Below are 20,858 nucleotides of genomic sequence, written 5' to 3' on the forward strand. Positions count from 1 at the left end.
GTTTGCAGCCCAATCCATAACCACTATGCTACACAGAGCTCCTTGTTGTTGTTGTTGTTAAGTGCCATCGAGTTACTTCCAACCCATAGCGACCCATAGGGTTTTCGAGGAGCAGCTGGTGAGCTTGAACTGCCAAGCTTGCAGTTCAAACGGCTTTGCAGTCTGGCGCATTAACCCAAAACACCACACCAGGACTCCAAAACAACAATGAGTTAGCCTCTCACAACAGTAATAACAGCAAAGATCAAAAAAGTAGAGGATAATGAATGCTGGTGAGGATGCAGAGAGACTGGAACCTTCCTACATTGCTGGTGAGATGTGCAAAATGGTCCAACCACTCTCAAAAGCAATATGGTGATTCCTCAGAAGGTTAGAAATAGAAATATCTTATGATCCAGCAATTCCACTGCTTGGTATTTACCCTCAAGAAATACGAGCCATAACACAAACTGTGATACATACACACAATGGAATATTATGCTACCTTGAAGAATAACACGGAAGCTGCAAGCCACTGCATAACATGGATGAACCTGTAGGACAATATGCTGAATGAAATTAGTCAGTCACAAAAGTAGAAACACTGCATAGGATCATTATTTTTAAAGCTTTAAAAAAGAACCCACTCTAAAGGGGGGGAAAAAAGAAAATCTTTGCTAATCACCAGGATGTATTGGGTGTATGGTGGGGAGATGGGAGGGAGGGGGAGATGGAGCACAGGGTAGGAATAGACACAGGATAGCTTGGGTCCTGGGCGGCGCAAAACACAAGAAGGGTGAGGGGAATGGGAGTACAGGCAGGTTTGCATGGGTTAAGTGGGGCAGAGGTAAATAATGATGTATGCACAACCTTGAAACAACAGGGCTCTGGGAAACAGGGATTAAGGCATGGTTTGAATGGGTAAAAGAGGAGGAATAATATTAAGATGTTTGACTGTCTTTTGAATCTTTTTTTCCCTTGCCTACCATTCAAAAATAGACACTTGAGAGGAGAGAAAGGAACAGCCAGAAACATCACCAGAGAAAGTCTGTAAGTCCATCTTCAACCTATAACTGATTGGAATACCTAAAGGACGGCTAGAACTTGCCCAGAGATGGCATCCTGCAGAGCCTCTGCATTGCATAAGACCATAGTTGGAATCCTGAGCCCCACCCAGAATCTTCTGAGATGGGAAGTTTCCACTTGAAAGGACAAGAAGACCAGCCTAGAGTGGATAGAAGAACAGAAGATACTTCTTGAAAGAAAGACCAGCCGGTAAAATAAAATACAATAACGGCAGTCCGATTGACTACTATAAGAACAAGCAAGCTGTTCGCCAGGGAGCCATCAAGGCAAGTGGTCGGGTCCCTTCAGAGCAAACCCCCTTCCAAGACTAAGACTCAAGGGAAATACAAGACCAGGCATGTGGTGTGGCTGGTGACCACGTTGGTCACCAATAAGAGGAAATGGGGAAAAAACAGCAATGAAGTTATGAGCTAAGCCTGACCATGTTCAATAGACTTCTGTGAACCCGGGTTGAGACCTGGTTGGCCAGCAGTATGGCAAGATCTTGGAATTCCTGAGCCCAGAGACAGTGACATGGCCACTGAGGACTGAGCAAAGACTGAAGCATCTAGCTGATCGGAAGTGAGGGAATATGCATGATAGCATCCACTTGACCTGGCTTCAATGGCTGGATGATCAGAACTCAACTAGAAAAAGAAAGAAGAGATTTAAAAAAAAAAAAAAGTAATCTGCTACAACTTGATGAGCTTGACCTATACTTACGTATGTAGTAGCTCAAAAGAGGGAACAAATCTTTACAGCAAGGATATTTCCCAACCCCTCTGTACACAGGATTGACAGGGATGGGCAACTTAGACACTGGCTACCCAAAATGGGGGGCTATAAAGGTAAGAAGTGAAAGGCTTACAAGCTTTCAAGTGGGAGCCTAGTTCCAGAGCGCATGGGGGAAGACAGAATCTCCACTGTGTGGTTTCCAATCTGTTGGGACAGGAGCTGATGAAATGAGATGGGGATAAGACTCTTGGGGTTCAATAGTGAATAATTGTTATCAGGACTGACTGTTAGGGTTGGAAATGTAAAGGTAGATGTTTTGTAACAAAAGGAAGGGAGTGGTTGATTCTGCAGTCCAGGAGTGGAGGTCCCTGGGACCATCAAGTGAGAAGAGCAGAGTGTGGCAACCTACCCAGAGAATCAGTGACACCAGAGATGGAGGCAGAAATGATGATGTGGAGAGATGGAGCTGATGGGGACTCTGAATTCAGGGAGGGAGAGGAGCTGTGTGCTGGCAGTCAGGAAGCAGGTTTGAGGGGTGTACCCTTTGGTTGTTTGATGATGCATGGAGGGGATTGTAATCATTGCAATGAAACAAAATATGATGGGATGAATGTAAAGCTGATGTTCTCTCTTGTAAACTATCACATTATTCACAATAAAAACTTTTTCAAAAAATGGCATACCTTTTGGATTATTGTTAAGACAAATCAGCAGAATTATAGAAATACAACAATAATAATTTTGGTCATAACATTTACTGAATATCAACATACAAATCAGATACAGGAAAATGATTTTTTGAAATTTTTTTGTAAAGATATAGCTAGTAAGTAAGCAACTTTGTAGCCAATACCAATTCATTATAACCAGAGGAGTTCTAAACGTATTCATATTGTTACATTTTTGCTAGCAAGCCTGACCTCAAAACTCTTTTGGATAAAACTTCTCCTGTGCACAGTGCCAATTAAAATCTTGTGACCATCTTGGGTTTCTATACATTCACACTACTTTGGTTATTTGAGTATTGTAAAGGTTGGCAACTAATCAAACTCTCTCCAAAAAAATCCTTAAAACTTTAGGGACACAATAAAAACTTCAAAACAAAACAAAATAAAAAGCATCAGGGAGTTGGTCTCCATTTTGGAGCTAATGAGCATATTGTACACATAAAAATACAAAGCTTATATATATATATATATATATATATATAATATACAAGGCTATGCACTAGGGATACAGCAGTAAACACAATGGATATGGTGCACCTGCCACCTCAGGAAGCCAATCTTCAACGATGAGAGTCATATGCATAAGATATATGCTATAAAAATTGTATCAAGTTGACCTAATTTAATTTTCAGTTAAGGAAGACTTACATTAGTGACATTGAAGTAAATCCAGAGATTGCTTAGAAGACAAGTCTGCCTACCTGCCATGGCAATACTATGGAGGAAGTTCTACTAGGTACACATGGGGTTAACCATTAATCCGAACTGATTCGACAGCAACTATCACTGGACCACAATGTTGGTTTGAACCTCAAGGTCAGGAGTTCAGACTCACCAGCTGCTCCTCAGAAACTCTATACAGGTCACTATGCATCCGAACCGACTCGATGGCACTAACAAAACAAACAAACAAACAATAAGGATAAGCAGAGTAGATCAACAAATTAGTAGGCCATAGAACATACACTATTAAATATCTTTGAGTTGAGAAAACATTTGGATCACTCTGAAGTAAAAGGCCTATGTGCATCATCTTCAAAATCATCGGCATTGTTGTTGTTAAGTGCCATCTAGTCGGTTCTGACCCATAGTGACCCTATATAGGGTTTCCTAGGACCAACTGATAAGCTTGACCCGCTAACCTTGCAGTTCAAATGGCTTTGCAGTCTGGCACATTAACCCACAGCACCACACCATGGGTACATATGTTGTTGTTGTTGTTAGGTGCCAGAGAGTAGGTACCGACTCTATAGAAGTTCATGTCCTCAAGGTCTTCTGGATTCCATGAGGCCTTTGTTTCCTTTGAGTTTTCTTTATGCCCCATTCAACTTCTCTTTCTAGTTAAGTTTCTGTGTGTTTTTTTTTTTTCTAACCAGAATATACAATCAACACTACAGTATGATTTTATATAGCAACTAATTATTGAAGGAATGACATAGAGATGGTGTCAATCAAGAGAATTCATAATTTCTCCAAATGATGGTACCTAGAATAAGAATTAGGCCATTTGAGTGAATAGTCACAAAGTCATCCTTAGATGTTCTAATATTAACATTTCCAAACCAACAAAGTAACTTATAGATAGGGGGAAAAAGTGTTGCAATCAAGATCAAAAGAGGTCTCTGGCTCTAAAATGTAGCATAAGAAAACCTGATAGTGAATGTAGCTGATTAACAGCATTGTATTTAAGGATTTGCTTTACTTCTTATATGACCATTGAAAACATACCCTTGAAAAGTTAGAAAGAACACACTTTTTATCTATAGATTTGTTTCTAACCATTCTAAATCAATCACATATTTGTAAATGTTTTAGATTCAATTGGATTAGAGGGGGAGAAAAGAGCTAATTTGAATTATTCTTCTATTTCTTACTATTGTTCATCCAGAAGCCTTCATATATCTGTGAGTTAAAAATTATAATTGTACATGTGCATATATTTTATGTATATGATACTTATATATATATTTGACCATAAATTCCCATAGAAAATGTGAAAGCCAACATCTGATTCTGTGCACAATAGTTATGTGAGTGTCTATTATACAATCTCGCATGCTGAATTTAAATTGACACCTATAGCTTAGCCATTTTCCTCCCAGGTAAAGTACCAGGGATCAAATTTCTTACATCTGTGATGCTCACCACAAGTTGCAGTTACTGCCGATTAAGAGCCTGAGATGAATTGTTGGAAATGCCACATAATAGCTGTAGTAGAAAACTTTTAAACACAGAGCCACATTTATGCCTTTAACAGCTGTGTCGGTCTAACAGTTCAGGTTTTCACTGTATTTTGCCATATGGTAACAAGGATCATTTTCCACTTTAAAAAAATTACCAAAAATTGATGTCCTATAACAATATTACCTATCGAATTTTGAAACTACAAGTTTGCTATCCTCCTGTTACTGAACTTGCTCATTTCCTTAATTTTACTTAAAATATTTAATAACTTCTTTTTTCTTCTAACTTTTAGTATAATGTCAATCACAACAGTGAACCCAAACGATATGACCAGACAATGTAGTGAAAGGATGTAAGATCTGGTTATATAAAACCATAAGGGAATGGAGACTGGGACTATTTTAGCTCACTGTGTATGGGGGTTTCCTATATTCAAAGAAACTGACTGCTACTTCCTATCTTACCTCTTCTTTTCCTGTAACTGTCTTCACTGACACAGAATTATTTCTAAAGGAAAAACATGGCTTCCAACTTTGATGTAATTAGATTGTTGTAATAACCAATAACCATTATGTTATGAAAAAAATAAAATTTTCACATGAACATTTCACAGGGACCTAAATTAAAATCTCACCTTTTTTATGCCGGAACATAAGACCCATTCATGTCAGGAAGGACGGATACATTATTGCCACTGATGTGTTAAAACAACAAACAAGAAGAGACTGTTAGCTTTTAGGGCTGTTAATCTATCACCTTTATAACATCACTAGCATTCTTTAGAAGACTCTAAGAACAATGGTAGTGGACAAAATGTTGCTTTACACTTTGCATTATACTCATTACGATTAGCTGTGATTTTCTCCTGTGCTGTGACAATAATGGGCTTTTTGTTGTTGTTGTTAAGTGCCTTTCAGTTGGTTCTGACCCATCACGATCTCATACAGCGTTTCCGAGGAGTGGCTGGTGGGTTTGACCCATGCCAACCTTGTGGTTAGCAGTTCAGTTCATAGCTCAATTATAAAAATAATCCATATTGATAGAAATGAACACTACAGGTTTTCACTGTTGCAGACCATGTTTTTCACCTTTAGAAAGGGAAGTCCACAGTTCAGGAATACTGACTTTTTTTTTTTTTAGGAACACTGACTTTTATGTGCCAATATAAAAACTCAAAGTTAAAAACCTCTACCAAGATGTACCATAGCTTCCTTTAAATTTTTTTTTTACAAAAAACTATGTCTTCTCAAGTAAAACACTGAAGATAAGATTTAGGCAGTGATAAGATTTAGGTTGATGGATCATCTACAGGCAGGTCACCCTCACTACTCTGTTCCAGGTACAAAGAGTTCTCTTTTTCCTACTTATTGTGACTTTGCCTGGCTTTGTACTGTTTAGGGAATTTATAGAGTCTCTTCCTCGTATAACCTTTAGGTCTTCATGTATTTAATTAACAGAACATTTTTATTAACCACCAGCTCATACTCTCCAAGTGTCTCAAGTTGTCATTTAGAAACTTAATATAAATAAAGATGGAAGGTCTCAGAATATGAATAAAGGTCTCAGAATATAAATAAAGATGGAAGGTCTCAGAATATAAATAAAGATGGAAGGTCTCAGAATATGAATCTTGCCTGTGTCACTCACTAGTCATGAGCACTTCATTGATCTGTGCTTCCTGTTTACCTGTATTTTATCACATCCATTATCACTGAAGTTGATAGAGTTAAATATTGTAAAGCGTGTTATAAGTTGTCAATGAATATTTAATGCTGATAGGCAAAACTGCTTAATCTTGGTTAAACTCATACTCACTGCCTACAGTACATTCTGACTTCATTGTGGTAATATCATAAACACCTGAAAGTTACTTTATAAAATGTTATATGTACAAAAAATAACAACAACAACAAAAAAAAAAACCTCACTCTCTCACACACACACAAATTCAAATTCATTGGTGCTCAAACTGAGATTTTAAATTATGATTCAGTATGTTAATTACATTAAGCTAAACCACTGAATTCTTCACAATCATATCTCAGTTTATATTTCCAACTTTGTTGCTTCTTGTTCCTGAGCAAATATGGCGCTGTGGGCTAATGCGTCAGACTGCAAAGCCATTTGAACTTCAAGGTCGGTGATTCAAACTCACCAGCTGCTCCTTGGAAACCCTATACAGGGTCGCTATGGGGTGGAATTGACTCAATGGCACTTAAAAATATAAGTATAAATGGAGTCCTGGTGTAGTGCTGTGGGGTTAATGCACTGGACTGCAAAGTTGCTGTGAGCCGTAAGGTCGGTGGTTTAAAGCTCACCAGCTGCTCCTTGGAAATGCTATACAGGGTCGCTATGGGTCAAAATTGACTCAACAGCACTTAACAACAACAACATATGTATAATGGAGCCCTGAAGGAGTCCTGGTGTGGTGCTGTGGGTTAATGCGCCAGACTGCAAAGCCGTTTGAACTACAAGCTCGGTGGTTCAAGCTCACCAGTCGCTCCTTGGAAACCCTATTCAGGGTCGCTATGGGTCGGAACCGACTCGACGGCACTTCACAACAACAAGTGCAGTGCAGTAGGATAAACATTTGTACTGGTAACTGTAATGTTGGAGATTCAAATCCATCAACTGCTCCATGGAAATCCTATGCAGGGTTGCTAAGAGTAGAATCTGATTTTGTTGTTACTATTGTTATGTACCATCGAGTGGGTTCTGACCCACAGCTATCCTTTATACAGTTTCCGAGAAGAAATTGGTGATCTTGACCCTCCGACCTTACAGTTCAAGCCGACTTTGCAGTCCAGCGCATTAACACACAGCACCACACCAGGATCTCACTAGACTCAACTTAACAACAATATACTAATAATAGCAAACCTTTATATAATACCATCTGCTAGACACTATCCTAAGTGCTTTTATGTATTCAGTTAGTGAACAACCAAGTAGGTAATGTTATTTTTCCCACTTCACAGCTGAGAATATTGCAGTACTACAAAGTACAATCATTTGAGTTCACAAAGCTAGTAAGTGGCAAAGTTAAGATTCAAACTCAATCATTCTTGCTCCAGAGATCACACTCTTAACTTACAATGCTGTAAATTAAAAGACTGAGTAGTAAAAACAAGCACAGAAACAAGAAGAAATACCCTGGATAAAGAGTTAAAATGGTCTGTGAGTTAAAATAGGTAGATAATGTTTCTGGACTCCCAACTCTTCAATGGAATAAGACATGTATACAATTTTACTTTACAGTAAACATCTTTATGTCTAGTGTTTTATGATTCAAAGATTCTGTCTATAGCATATGGTCTCTTTGTTTTTTATCAAAGCATGACAACATCAAAATCAGCTGTTCATGTTTTTCTAAGAAAATGCTAAAAAGACAATGAAAAATTGCCCTCAGGCAAAGAAAAAGTAGTATGGATAGAGGATTTAGAATTGTAGCTCACATATATCATGCTTTGGACATTTGAAACATTCTTATAAAGCAGTTTCCCTACGGCATTTAGAAGGTATCAGATTATAACAATTTTTGGAAAGAAATTAACAAACTAGGTAAATAAAATACTAGCCCTTCATATAAATTAAAAAAACAAAACAAAAAAACAGCCCTTTTAGTAACATTTAAGAAGTTTTTTTTTTGTTTTTTTGTTTTTTTTTTATGGCATGAGGTCACAAAATAAAATATTTTAATAGTGTCTGAAATTATGGAAACATTAATTTTCTAAGTGCCAATCAAAAGTACACACCAATTGATCATGCATTCCTTTCTGATAAATACTGCATGCAGCAATTAAATTGGTCTATACAATGCATTAAACATGCTAATTGACCATGCATTCTTTTCTGATAAATGTTGTTGTTGTTAAGAGCCATCAAGTAGCTTTCAGCTCATAGTGCCCCTGTATACGGTTTCCGAGGAGCAGCTGGTGGGTTTGAACAGTCGACCTTGTGGTTCATAGCCCAACACCACATTAGGACATAGTACAACTAAATTGGTTCTATATAATGCATTCATAAGGACATGGAGTTGGATTATAAATGCACTTCAATCTCATTTTTCTGTTGTTGTTATCACCTGCCTTAGTTTTATAAAGTCACTATATACTTATTTACAACTTGATCACTTCCTTGTTACAATAGCTTCCACAACTCATTATTTGACATTCATTTAGTCACTTTTCTCCACATTTGCAATTAGTTCATCAATTTAAGATACTCTCCTGTTTAAAATTTTTAAATGTTTCCATTGTTATCACTTTGAATATATGTTGCTGTGTATTTTTCATCATAATGAATTCTTTATAAATTAATTGCTTCATTTAGTCAACTTGCCACAAGAATAATTCTTCTAAACAAAATTGCCATTGAGCAAATCCCTGTTCTTACATGCAGATAAGCAGATATGCCCATATTTAACTATCAAAACTGTAAAATTATAGATTTAGTCAATGCTTTCAAATAAGAATTGTAACAAACTTCAAAATTAAATAGCTAACCTATAAAAATCACAACAATCACAAAAAACAAAATGTATTAGAATTATTTCCCTCAATTTTTCATACCTAAATTGTCACAGTACATTGAGAATCAACTTCATACTAAAAGTTCCAACCTGGATTGCATTTAATTCTTAGTTGTTAAAGAAATCACAAACTTTAAGTCCCTTTAAAATTATTCTAATAAAGACTACCTAGAAATGATTTTGCTATAACAGAGAAAATAGTAAAACTACAGAGAAGGGGACAAGGGGAGAAGGGGGAAGGGTTAGAAAATTCTAGCAGCTGAACTTCTGCCCTGAACTTTACCTTTTGTGATAAAAGCCACAAAATCAAATGTTAACTGAGCACCCTGTCAGCACTCTATTGTGATATACTGATCTTCTTACCCCTCGTGTACATGGACAGAAGAACGAGCAAGGAAATGTGAAGCTGCCAGTTAAATTTTTCCAGCCAACCCATTGCGGCAGGAGAGCAGTAAATATGACCTGCCTGTTTAAGCCTTCTGTTTCTTGCCTTTTCTTACTTCACTGAGTCTCCTCCTCTGCCACTCTTGTCAGGTCTTCCTGCAAGACTGCCAGCAAGTCTGAGACAGGACCGTGAAAGACAAGCCTGTTACAAACTGGTTCTGTCACCACAGAGACTTCAATGGATCACCTCGTGGGGAGGACAACAAAGGGTGGTGAGGACCCCAAGCCAGATTGTTTTCTTAAGAAAGGAACCTGACCCAGCTGCCCACACATGGACCAGGGTACACGGGGGTCTCTTTTGGCATTGGCAACCCAACACCCCCAAAATCTCTTGGGTAGCTATGAAGGAATTCAAACCAAATCACACCTACATTTTGCTGTCATGAAAATAGTTTATTTAATTTGTCAAAAGTTTTTTTTTTTTTTTTTTCCCCCTCTCTTTCTCTCTCTCTCTCTCTCTCTCTCTCTCTCTCCTTTAGGAACTTTAACTGTTTGGGATAGGCAAAAAGACAAGGAAAAATACAATTTTTGCTTTGATGAAATGACAGAAATCATGAAACACATTAAGGTATTATTGTATTACAGCAGTTTTACACGTTGTATCAATATATCAATAGTGAAACTAATTTCTTTGAATCAACAGCACAAATGAGAAAGGGTCACATGTAAAATGCATCTTTTATAAGTATGTCAAGTTTGAAAATTTCAGTTATGCTATGCACTAATTAAATATTTTTAAAGGACTGTGGTTCTGCTTCCTGTATAGATAAAAATCAATGTGTTGTAAACCTAACCAACCTTATTATGTAAATAAATCTATTGTAAATTGTTCAATTTTTTAGACTGTAACTGTAATTACTTCTCAATGTTAACTATGAACTGTTTTGTAGAATTTTTTCACAACAGTCAAAGCAATTTTTTTTTTTTTCAATACTAAAATTTAGAAAGCACAGTGGCTCAGTAGGATTATAAACCCCATGAGCTGTTTGGGCCTACTAGCCACTCCAAAGTGGCTCCTGCAAAGATTGACATCCTAAGAAACCCTATGCAATGATGCTATGACTCAGAATGACTTGAGATCACTTAACAACTACAACAAACTTAAGATATATATATTTGTTTTCTTTTTCTTCTGGTACTTGTCAGTAATCGAAGAACAAGAAATATCAATAAATTGCCAGTATGTGCACAAATTACAATGTCATCACAACAAAAGTAGTTAAGTACACTAATTTGCCTGATAATGGATTTATAGATAAGAGCAAAGATTTATTTCAATGGTTGTATCTAAGAAATCACCATACTATTTATACTCTGATATTGTAAGTATTATTTTCTTCAGGGGGAAAAAAAAATCTCTGCTGCCTTCTAATTTTTAAGTCATTACACACACACACACACACACACACACACACACACCATGCATATCCCACCCTGTACCCTGTACCTCTCAGTGCTCCACTGGGTCCCATTCAAATATATTCTTTCTTAGGGAATGAGCTAGAATTGACTTGACAGCAACTAACACCTAACAACAAGAAGCACTATCATTAATGCAAAATCCTCAATTCTTCCTTTTATGAGATGAAATTTAACGAAACAGGGTATGTTGAACCATATAGGAAATTTTAAACTATCCTAAATTTAACAAACTAACATTGTAAGTTTCACTGGTCCCATGAAACTTACCAGTCCAAAAAGGAAGATAGGATGATAACAAAGTGCTAGTTTTTCACTATTGCTTTTATGAAGGGATAATGCTAGGAAGGGAGCTTAGAAGGGAGACCGGGTTATAGTAAACTGGATAAGGGTGATCAAAAGCAGAAGGGTAATATGTGGGAAACAGGATAAAAATCAGTCAATAGAATCTGTTGTTCAAGCCCCCTACATTAGGCTCAGAGCCATATTCACAACATGGCTTCACTGCCAATTTGGAATCAAGCCTTAAGCTTTGGGGTGAGGACTGAATAGCTGAAATGTGGGACAGCTCCAACTGCTTGGACTTCTGCAAGATGGTCATCTGTAATTGATTCAAGCACAAAAAGGGAATCTTTGCTTTCTTTCTAGAATTCTAATTCAAAGCAATTTACATCATCAACCACTTCTGAATTTGTAGTCTGTTGACTGAGATAGATGCACTCAAGAAGGTTTTGATACCACTAAGAAAAAAAAAAAAAAAAGATTATACAATAAAGAATTAAGTAAAAATTGTAAAGTCAGGTATTTTAAGATGAAATGACTCAAAATGAAATAAAAATAATTCAGAGTAAGATACAGATTGTTGTTGTTGTTAAGTACCGTGGAGACGGTTCCAACTCATAGTGGCCCTGCACAGAGTTTCTGAGGCTGCAAATCTTTATGGGAGCAGAAAGCCTCATTTTTTGAATTACCTACCAACCTTGAGGTTAGCAGCCCGATTCGTAACCAATACGCTACCAGAGTTCCGTAAGAAACACATTAGTTGGGCCCAAAGTTATGAGGGAGAGCTGGATGCTGAAAGATGGGTTAAACTTAGAAATTAACAGAGGAATTTCAGGGGATAATATGGAAGAATTTATATGAATAGGATTAAGTCAGGAAAAAATATTTCATTAATGCAACAGTATGAGAAGAAAAATCTTCCTAAAGCAGAAAGCTCATATTTATAAGTTATCATTGTTGTTAGGTGCCATTGAGTCGGTACCGACTCTTAGCGACCCTATGCACACTGTCTGGTCCTGGGCCAACCTCACAATTGTTGCCACACTATTAATAAGTGGTTGGAGATAAAACCAGACAGAGAGGAACCAGATTGCTCAGGACATCAAATGTAGCATATATGGAGTACGTTGATGATGTTAAGTGCAATCTAGTTGGTTCTGACTCATAGCAACCCTGTATAAGTTTTCCAAGGAGTGGCTGGTGAGTTTGAACCGCTGACCCTGCAGTTCAAACTGACTTGCAGTCCAGTGCATTATCTTACAGTGTCACACCAGAAGGCTACTTATTATACAAACAATTAAAGACTTGAGTAATTGTCTAACTTGGTGAAAAAAAAAACAACTTTAGGATTTCAGCCAGGAAGTAGTAGAAGTCTCTAAACCTAACTTCCAACTATGTGGCAAGAACAGAAATTTAGATTAGAAATGGGCAGAGAGGTTTTCCACTCAGTTTGATAATACAGATTTCCTTTTTTAATTATTGCTAAAAAATTCAAGATGTATTCTCATTAATTTACTTTACTTTCCATTTGGACTTCTGATTTGGTTATCTAGGATTAGCATTGGACTGCGAACCTAAAATCTACCAGTTGTTCCTCGGAAACCCTATAGAGGATCACTATCAGTGGGAATTAACCCAATAGCACTTAACAACAACTTTTCACTTATAGCTTATAAACTCAGGGCCAAAAAAAGATGTTCTTTAAAATGAAGAATTAAATCCCAAACTACTAGACTCAAAAAACCGAATAAAATCCTTATTATATAGATAGAAACCTAATTTAGCAAAATAATATGGATTTGCATATGGGAGAATATAGGTCGGTCACACTAATATATGTAATAAATATAATTTGATAGTCATGGTGTGGTGCTATGGGTTAATGAGCTGGACTACAAGGTAGGCTTGAACCTCAAGGTCGGCGGTTCAAGCTCACCAGCCATTCCTGGAAACCCTATACAGGGTCTCTATGAGTTAGGACCAAGATTGACGGCACTTAACAAGAACAATATATAATTTCCAGGAGTTCAGCTATAGTGCTGTAAGATAAGTACTGGAATGCTAACCACAAATTGGGCAATTCAAATCCACCAGCCACTCTTTGGAAACCCTATACAGGGTCACTATGAGTCAGAAGCTACTAGATAGAACTTAACAACAGCAAATGTGGTTTGTAGTACCCATTCATGATTCCCTAACTGTAGGACTGACTGCAACTTAGGAGACAATGCCAACAACTGGTTTGTATATTTTCTTGAAAGCTATAAGAATGAACTCAACTGCTCCAATAGATTCTATTTTAATTACTTCTCAATATACAACAACTAATACCAGAAAGCAGAATACCAGTGGTTTAGTTCTGATGTGTTCTTCAGTACCCAATTACTGAGCAATGTCAACTTAATTTTGCAAGTTAATTTATACTCAAAACAAAGCTTCAAAAAAAAAAAAAATGCTGAGAGAAGATTAAATGAAAAATTTCTATTTGAAAATATACACTTGACAGAAGAACAAGGAAAGAAAAAAGGTGAATAATAGCACAATTATGAGAGGAGTTATTATTGTTACACATCATCTGTCGAATTCTTACACAGACCTGACAATTCTAGATGTATAGACTCTGTCATAGAGTAGAAATAGTCTTTTTTGTGCTCTCTGTATAACCTTGGGGAAAATATTTAAACTTTCTGTTCTATAGTTTTCTTATTAACTAACAGTACAGACTGTTGCATGGATTAAGCAAGTAAATAAATACAAAGCACCAAATATAATACCCAGAACATAGAAGGACATCAGAAAAGGATCAGCAATTTCTGACAGCTCTCACCAATCACTCGCTTGCTTCCTGGCATGAAACCCTTTGCTAACAGCAATGTTCTTTAGTATAACCGACCACAAGGTAACTTTTGCCAAATTGTTACAGTCTAAAATAATGGAATCATTAAAGCAAGCATAAAGAATGTTTTATGCTAAATATATATTTAAAAATTCAAACTATACCTACAAAGGTAAATGTTTATTTCATCAATTTCTTTTATTTAATTTATTAAGAATTCATTTGGCATACTGAATCATTTTTAAATTTCTGAGGCTACTCCGTTAACAATTTCAATTAGTGATATATTTTATTGTCATAAAGAAATAGCCACCAAGAAAAAAACCAACCTGGTTTTGTATATACAAAGATAATATTTCACAAACATACTATTTAAAATTCTGCTCTATTTGGGGTGATTGTGTCTAGTGAACAGGAAATGACAATATCAAAAAAGACAAAGTACCTGCCTTCAAGACAAAACTTATCATCTAATGAGCAAAGAGAAACACAAAGTAAATAATGACAATACCACGCATAATTCCTATACTAAAAGAACTTGAGAAGCACAGTATAAACAAAGATTCATTCTGACTGACTGTGTGTGTGTGTGTGTGTGTGTGTGTAATAGCCTTGCCAGGGAGAGGCATTTAAACTGGGCCTTCAAAGACAAGCAGGAATCTAATGGGTAGAGAGAGGGCAAAGGAATCCTAAGCAAAGGGAACAGGCAGTGCAGACATTTATGAGTGTGAGAAACAACAGTATTTGCAGGGAGCATGAAAAGACGGACAAGTGTAGAGAGCAAAAGATTCGCCTGAAGTAGACTGAAGGAATTATCTCACAATCAGAAGTTTTCTTTTTATCGGCTATCTGGGGAAAGCAATGCCTGTTTTTATCTGGAGGTTTGCAGTTTATTTTCTATTGTGCATATTAACAACAACAACCCTTTGCAATTATTCCTATAATTCAAAGGAAACCAGTAAAGTTTTCAAGGTGAGATTAACAAAAAAAAATTCTATCTTTAAAAAAATACTTATTTCTCATAATGTCATTGTTTTATTTGAACTTCCCTGCTAAAACTGTTGAGGGTAAAATTTACTTTTTAGTTAAACCTATGTTCAAATATACAGGCACATAAAAACAACTCCTTTTTTCCCCTCCATATTAGGAAATTATATTATTTTAGGTCCCTACTATTCCACAGAGCTTCACACAAAAATATTTTTTCACACTTTCACACATGATGTGCCAGAAATAGAAAAACGAACTCAAAACAGTACTCACTGATTCATTTTTTTTTTTTACTCTCATTTTCAGCTAAAACCTTATATAACACAGCATAAAAAGTTACTCCACTATTGGAGGGTGGGGAGAACAATAGAGCTTAAGTGTACAAAAACATTTTTCCTGACTCTGGAGTTTATAAAGACCACAATGTCAGCCCGCTTTCAGGCTGTTCCTGCCTCCTTCCCCAGTTATAATTTGCAACATTCCACATCACTTGTCACTAACAACCCAAAGCTCCCTTCAGAAGCTCAGTGAAAGACCATCACATCATCACAAATAAACAAACCCTTCCTCCTTGAACGAGTGACAGATTATTCTAAGCACGTCCTCTCTCTGCTTTTATTGCTCTGCCAAGGTGCCCCATGAGTGGGAAGGGGTAAAAAGAGAGAGAAAAAAAAATATCCCACAACTTGTCTATAGCATGTAGAGGATGATTTGTGTGCTTACTTACAGGGTATGACTGTCACTGTTGATCTGTTTTCAGGCCTAGATTACATGTGATAAGGGCTGACCTTCTTCAAGTATTCACACATTATGCACTCATAGAGAGCGGGCAGGACACAAAAGTCCTTCAGATGTTCTGGGCATCAATCAAGGGCACAGCATGGAGCCTGCCAAACTTTTCTTCCATTTACTCAGGGAGAAGAAGGGGGAGTCCAAGACAGACTTAATAAAGTTTAAATCTATGCCATAGTATATTTGGGGAGACTATTGTTATTAAAAGGGTGCTGTACAAAAAACATTCTCTATAGTTACTAGTAGCAACAAAAAATTCACATACAAGTATAAAGAAACATCCAGATTTCCTTCAAGCTTTAAAATGCCAAAACTTTTACTAGAAACCAGGCTTCCGTGCCTTTAGCAGATTGCTGTCATTTTTTCCTGTTTCCTATTTTTGTCCTTTGTTTATTAGGAATTTATTTAAAAAACTAAAAATAAGCATTTTCTTTTATTATAACCTACAAGAAAGTTATCTTTCTTGAGATATTTATAAAACTAGTAAGAGATAGTTATCCCATGCCAGATAATCTGAAGAACTCTGACATACAAATTAAACACCAGACACTAGCATAAATCACTTTGGAGATAAACCAAATTATTATCATTACTAACAAGCTAAGACCACAACATCATCGGGTAGACATAAAATTAGCTTCTAGTATTGGCTGCCAATGTTGGTCTTTTACAACTCACTGAAAAGATTTGAGGTACATTCTGAAAGAGAACAAGTAAGCCCCAAACTATCCTCTCCTAAAACACTAAAGCACTGTGTACTTAGAGTATCAAATTGAACCAGCAGCACACAAATCTCAGCAGACAAGATGGTGTAAGGAATTTTATGATGAAATAACATTTTACACCTATGACAATATCATTACCTGCCAATTAAAGAGTTCTTTCAGAAAGCTCATGTCACATTATAAATTTTAAGAAATATATAAAAAGTCTGAATAAACGCTAAATAAGCCAGATAAAAAAAGTTAAACCAATATTTCAAGACAACCAAACATTAACATTAAAATACAGTGAAGAGAATTAAAGGCAAATTACAAGGTCAAACTACCACCGTAGATTGGCTAAGATAAAAATCTATAGTTATTTTTTTTTTAAATTATTGTCAGACTATCCTAGAGACATTCAAAGGGCTCATCTTCTCTAACACATTAGTCTCCAAACATCCCTGAGCAGAAAATCAGAACATTTAGCACCTGTTTATATTTCACACTAGCTATTTGTAAAGAGCTCATGAACAAAGACTTTTATATCAAAGCAATTTCTCAAAGAATATTACTATCATGCGTCATCCATCCTAAATTCAATTCTGCATGAAATCCATGTAAATTCAACTTGAACTGATGTAAACTAATCTGCAAGTTTAAAACTAGTCATTAATTTCATAGTAAATTGAAAAATGAAATTTTAAACATTGATAAAAGTTTATTTTATCTTATACATTTCCTTAGTACTCTTGAATATACTTTGAAAATAAATAAGGCATACTTTAGTAGATAGATAGATAGCTAGATGGATGGATGGATGGATGGATGGATGGATGGATGGATGGATGGATGGATGGATGATGAGCTGACTCCAACTCTTGGAGACCTATGTACAACAAAAGGTTGCTGGTCATCTATCATCCTGAAAATCACCAGCATAGGATAAATATAAAAGGAGCCAAAATATAGCTCTTACTCGAAACCTTGAAGAGTCTATATTTATTTTAACCAGAGAAGTTGTTTCCTCACACACCATATGAAGACAGTTTTTAGAATATGTTTTCTACTATTTAGATAACACCTAATTTTGCATATAAGAAATTACATGAGAAAAGCTTACTTAAAGTAGAACAGAAGACACTACTAGAAATAGAAAACATCTTCACTTCTAGGTAAAATATACTGACTTTTCCATAAAAGTCTGAAAAACAGTACTGTTAAATGTCAGTATACTTGGGGGCACTTCAGAAAAGGTCATGGAAAGTTTCCACTATGTTTTAATTCCATTTTGCCATGTACTTTTTGAAACACCCCTATATACACATTTCTTAGTATATTTAGCTAATGGTAGTCTTCAAAAATTGATGCTAGAAGAAATGCAAAGATTACACAAAGCAGGCTATATATATATTTTTTAATTTAAAGATTTAAAATCTATATGCATGATATAGGAAAGGAACAATAATATAAAGGAAAGGAACCATAATGTAAAGATTTGGAGTTCAGATTTATAATATGCAAAAACTTTTCATTCCTCAGCTGAAGTCAACCCTGCTAACTGAAATATTTTCCTAATGACAGATATTTGATACCAAAAGGATGACTAAAAACATACTGTAACCTCTTTAATATTCATACAAATATATATAAATTCCCTGATCTTCCATCACCTGTCCCCAGATACAGAAGCACAGACACGTAAGTGTCTTGAATTATTTTCTTTAGAAGAAGCAGCTTGTTCTTGACAATTTACTAAACACTTTCTAGCAGATTTAGTTAATGGAAAGTTTCTTAAGATTGAGGTTTGGTTTGGATATTTAAATAATGGTTTCTAAAATACAGTAAAATGAAACACTACATATAAACCTTACTGAATGAGAACAAGTTAAGGTACAGTAAAAACAGCCTTTGTAGATAATTCTCAACCCTGTATGACACAATAGAACACAAGTATAAGATACACTTAATGGCATGAAATAACAGAAGTAAAGTGCTTATGTTATGGATGTTGTTATTGTTGCTAATGACTACCGAGTCACTTCCAACTTATAGGGACTCTGCATAGGGTTTCTGAGGAGCAGCTGGTGAGCTTGAGCCACCGACCTTGCACTTCAAACCAACTTTGCAGTCCAGGGCCTTAACCTGAAGCATCACACCAGGAAACCATGGAGGCAGCGAGGATAAATTTTATTAATCATGGTATCAAATGAAGTAAATGATGTATTTTGAATCAAAACATTCTGCACACATACAGACTCTATAATAACTAAGAACATTTCTCATTAAGGGATAGTTAGTGCTCTAGTTGGAGTCCATGTGTGGCGCAGTGGGTTAATGCACTGGACTGCAAGGTTGGTTTGAATCACAAGGTTGGCAGTTCAAGCTCACCAGCTGCGCTTCAGAAACAGGGTTACTATGAACTGGATCTGACTTGATAGCACTTAGCAACAACAAGAAGTGCTCTAGTTAATGCTCTGTGTGGATTCCTGGTGTAGCACTATAGGACAAGTACTGCACTGCTAACCATGAGATTGTCACTTCAAACCCACCAGCTACTCCTCAAAAACCCTACATCAAGTCACTAATGATTCTGAACAGACTCATCAGAACTTAATAACATTTCTCTGTGTGATTATGTCTGTCAAACATCAAGCTGAAAAGTGAAATTTTCAGTCAAGTACTGAGTTACCTATTTTAAGGATTACCACAAATGAAACATCCAAATTTGGCCTTAACCAGAATAAACAAAACTTATATTTACACTAAAAACACTTCCCTGCCCCCCTTAGATATCTACTTAGCTTTCTCCATTAGCTCTTTCAATTTTGGCTCAAATCTCACCTCCATAATGAATTCTACTAAATAATCATGGGTACTGATTTTTTATCCACAAATATTTATTGAAATATTAATTGACCTCTACAATTCTTCTTGGATCAACTATCAACACTCACAGAAGCAGCAGTCAAGAAATCAAATGACGTATTGCATTAGGCAAATCTGCTGCACAAGACCTTTTTACAGTGTTGAAGAGCAAAGATATCAGTTTGAGGACTAAGGTGCACCTGACCAAAGCCATGGTATTTTCAATAACCTCATATGCATGTGAAAGTTGGACAGTAAATAGGAAGACCGTAGAAGAATTGATACTTTTGGGTTATGGTGTTGGAGGAGAATACTGAAAGTGCCATGGGCTACCAAAAGAATCAATAGATCCATTTTGGAAGAAGTGTAGCCGGAGTGCTCCTTGGAGGCCAAGACAGACAACCTTCGTCTCTCATACTTCAGACATATTGTCAGTAAGGACCAGTCACTGGAGAAGGAAATCATGTTTGGTAAGGTGGAGGGTCAGAGTAAAAGAGGAAGACTCCCAGCGAGACGGAATGGCCAAGCGTGGCAATAATAGTGAGGTTGGCCCAGGATCAGGCAGTGTTTCATTCTGCTGTGCATAAGGTTGCTATGAGTTGGCACCGACTCGATGGCACCTAACAACAACAACAACACAAAACCACTTCCGGAACCTTTTAAAATCAGTTTGAACTGCAAGGTCAGTTGTTCAAGTTTACCAACTGCTCCTCAGAAACCCTATACAGGGTCACTATGGGTTGGAACTGACTCAACAGCATTTAGCAACAACAACAACAACCACTTCTGGAATCCTGGTGTGGCACTGTAGGATAAGCACTGGAACACAAGGTCGGTTTTGCAAGGTCAACTGTTCAAACTCACCAGTCGCTCTTTGAAAACCCTATACAGGGTTGCTACAAGTTGGAACAAACTCGATGACCAACCACTACATGGGGTCCTTATGTGGCACTGTAGGATAAGCACTGGACTGCTACCCTCAAGGTCAGCAGTGCAAATCCAACAGTTTCTGAGGAGAAACCCTATATATACAGGGTAGCTATGAGTCAGAGCCCTTGGTCTTGTTTTGGTCTCTTCCACAGATCTAAACAATTTGATTTCTGTGTATTCCAGCTGGTGAGATCTATATGTATAGTCACTTTTATGTTGTTTAAAAGGGTATTTGCAATGAGGAAATCATTGGTCTTGCAATATTCTATCGTGCGGTCTCTAGCATTATTTCTATCACCAACGTCATATTTTCAACTACTGATCCTTCTTCTTTGTTTCTAACCTTTGCATTCCAATCATCAATAATTATCAAT

At 36.5% G+C, this 20,858-nt stretch overlaps 1 protein-coding gene across 2 annotated transcripts in view; it reads right to left on the minus strand.

Moving 5' to 3' along the window:
* The window catches only part of BMPR1B (bone morphogenetic protein receptor, type IB), a 262,703-nt gene that overhangs the window by 190,626 nt on the left and 51,219 nt on the right, over positions 1–20,858 (minus strand). The window contains exon 1 of one of the 2 annotated variants that reach the window (XM_006874689.1): positions 9,586–9,673. The exons of the other annotated variant lie outside the window; for it this stretch is intronic. Within the exon in view, the coding sequence (XP_006874751.1) occupies positions 9,586–9,658 (73 nt within the window). The 5' untranslated portion in view covers positions 9,659–9,673. Of the gene's footprint in view, positions 1–9,585; positions 9,674–20,858 lie in introns of those variants that run through there. 2 annotated transcript variants of the gene reach the window in all.

Source organism: Chrysochloris asiatica, unplaced genomic scaffold, assembly GCF_000296735.1.
Source record: "Chrysochloris asiatica unplaced genomic scaffold, ChrAsi1.0 scaffold00294, whole genome shotgun sequence".
In the NCBI taxonomy this organism is placed as follows: domain Eukaryota; kingdom Metazoa; phylum Chordata; class Mammalia; order Afrosoricida; family Chrysochloridae; genus Chrysochloris; species Chrysochloris asiatica.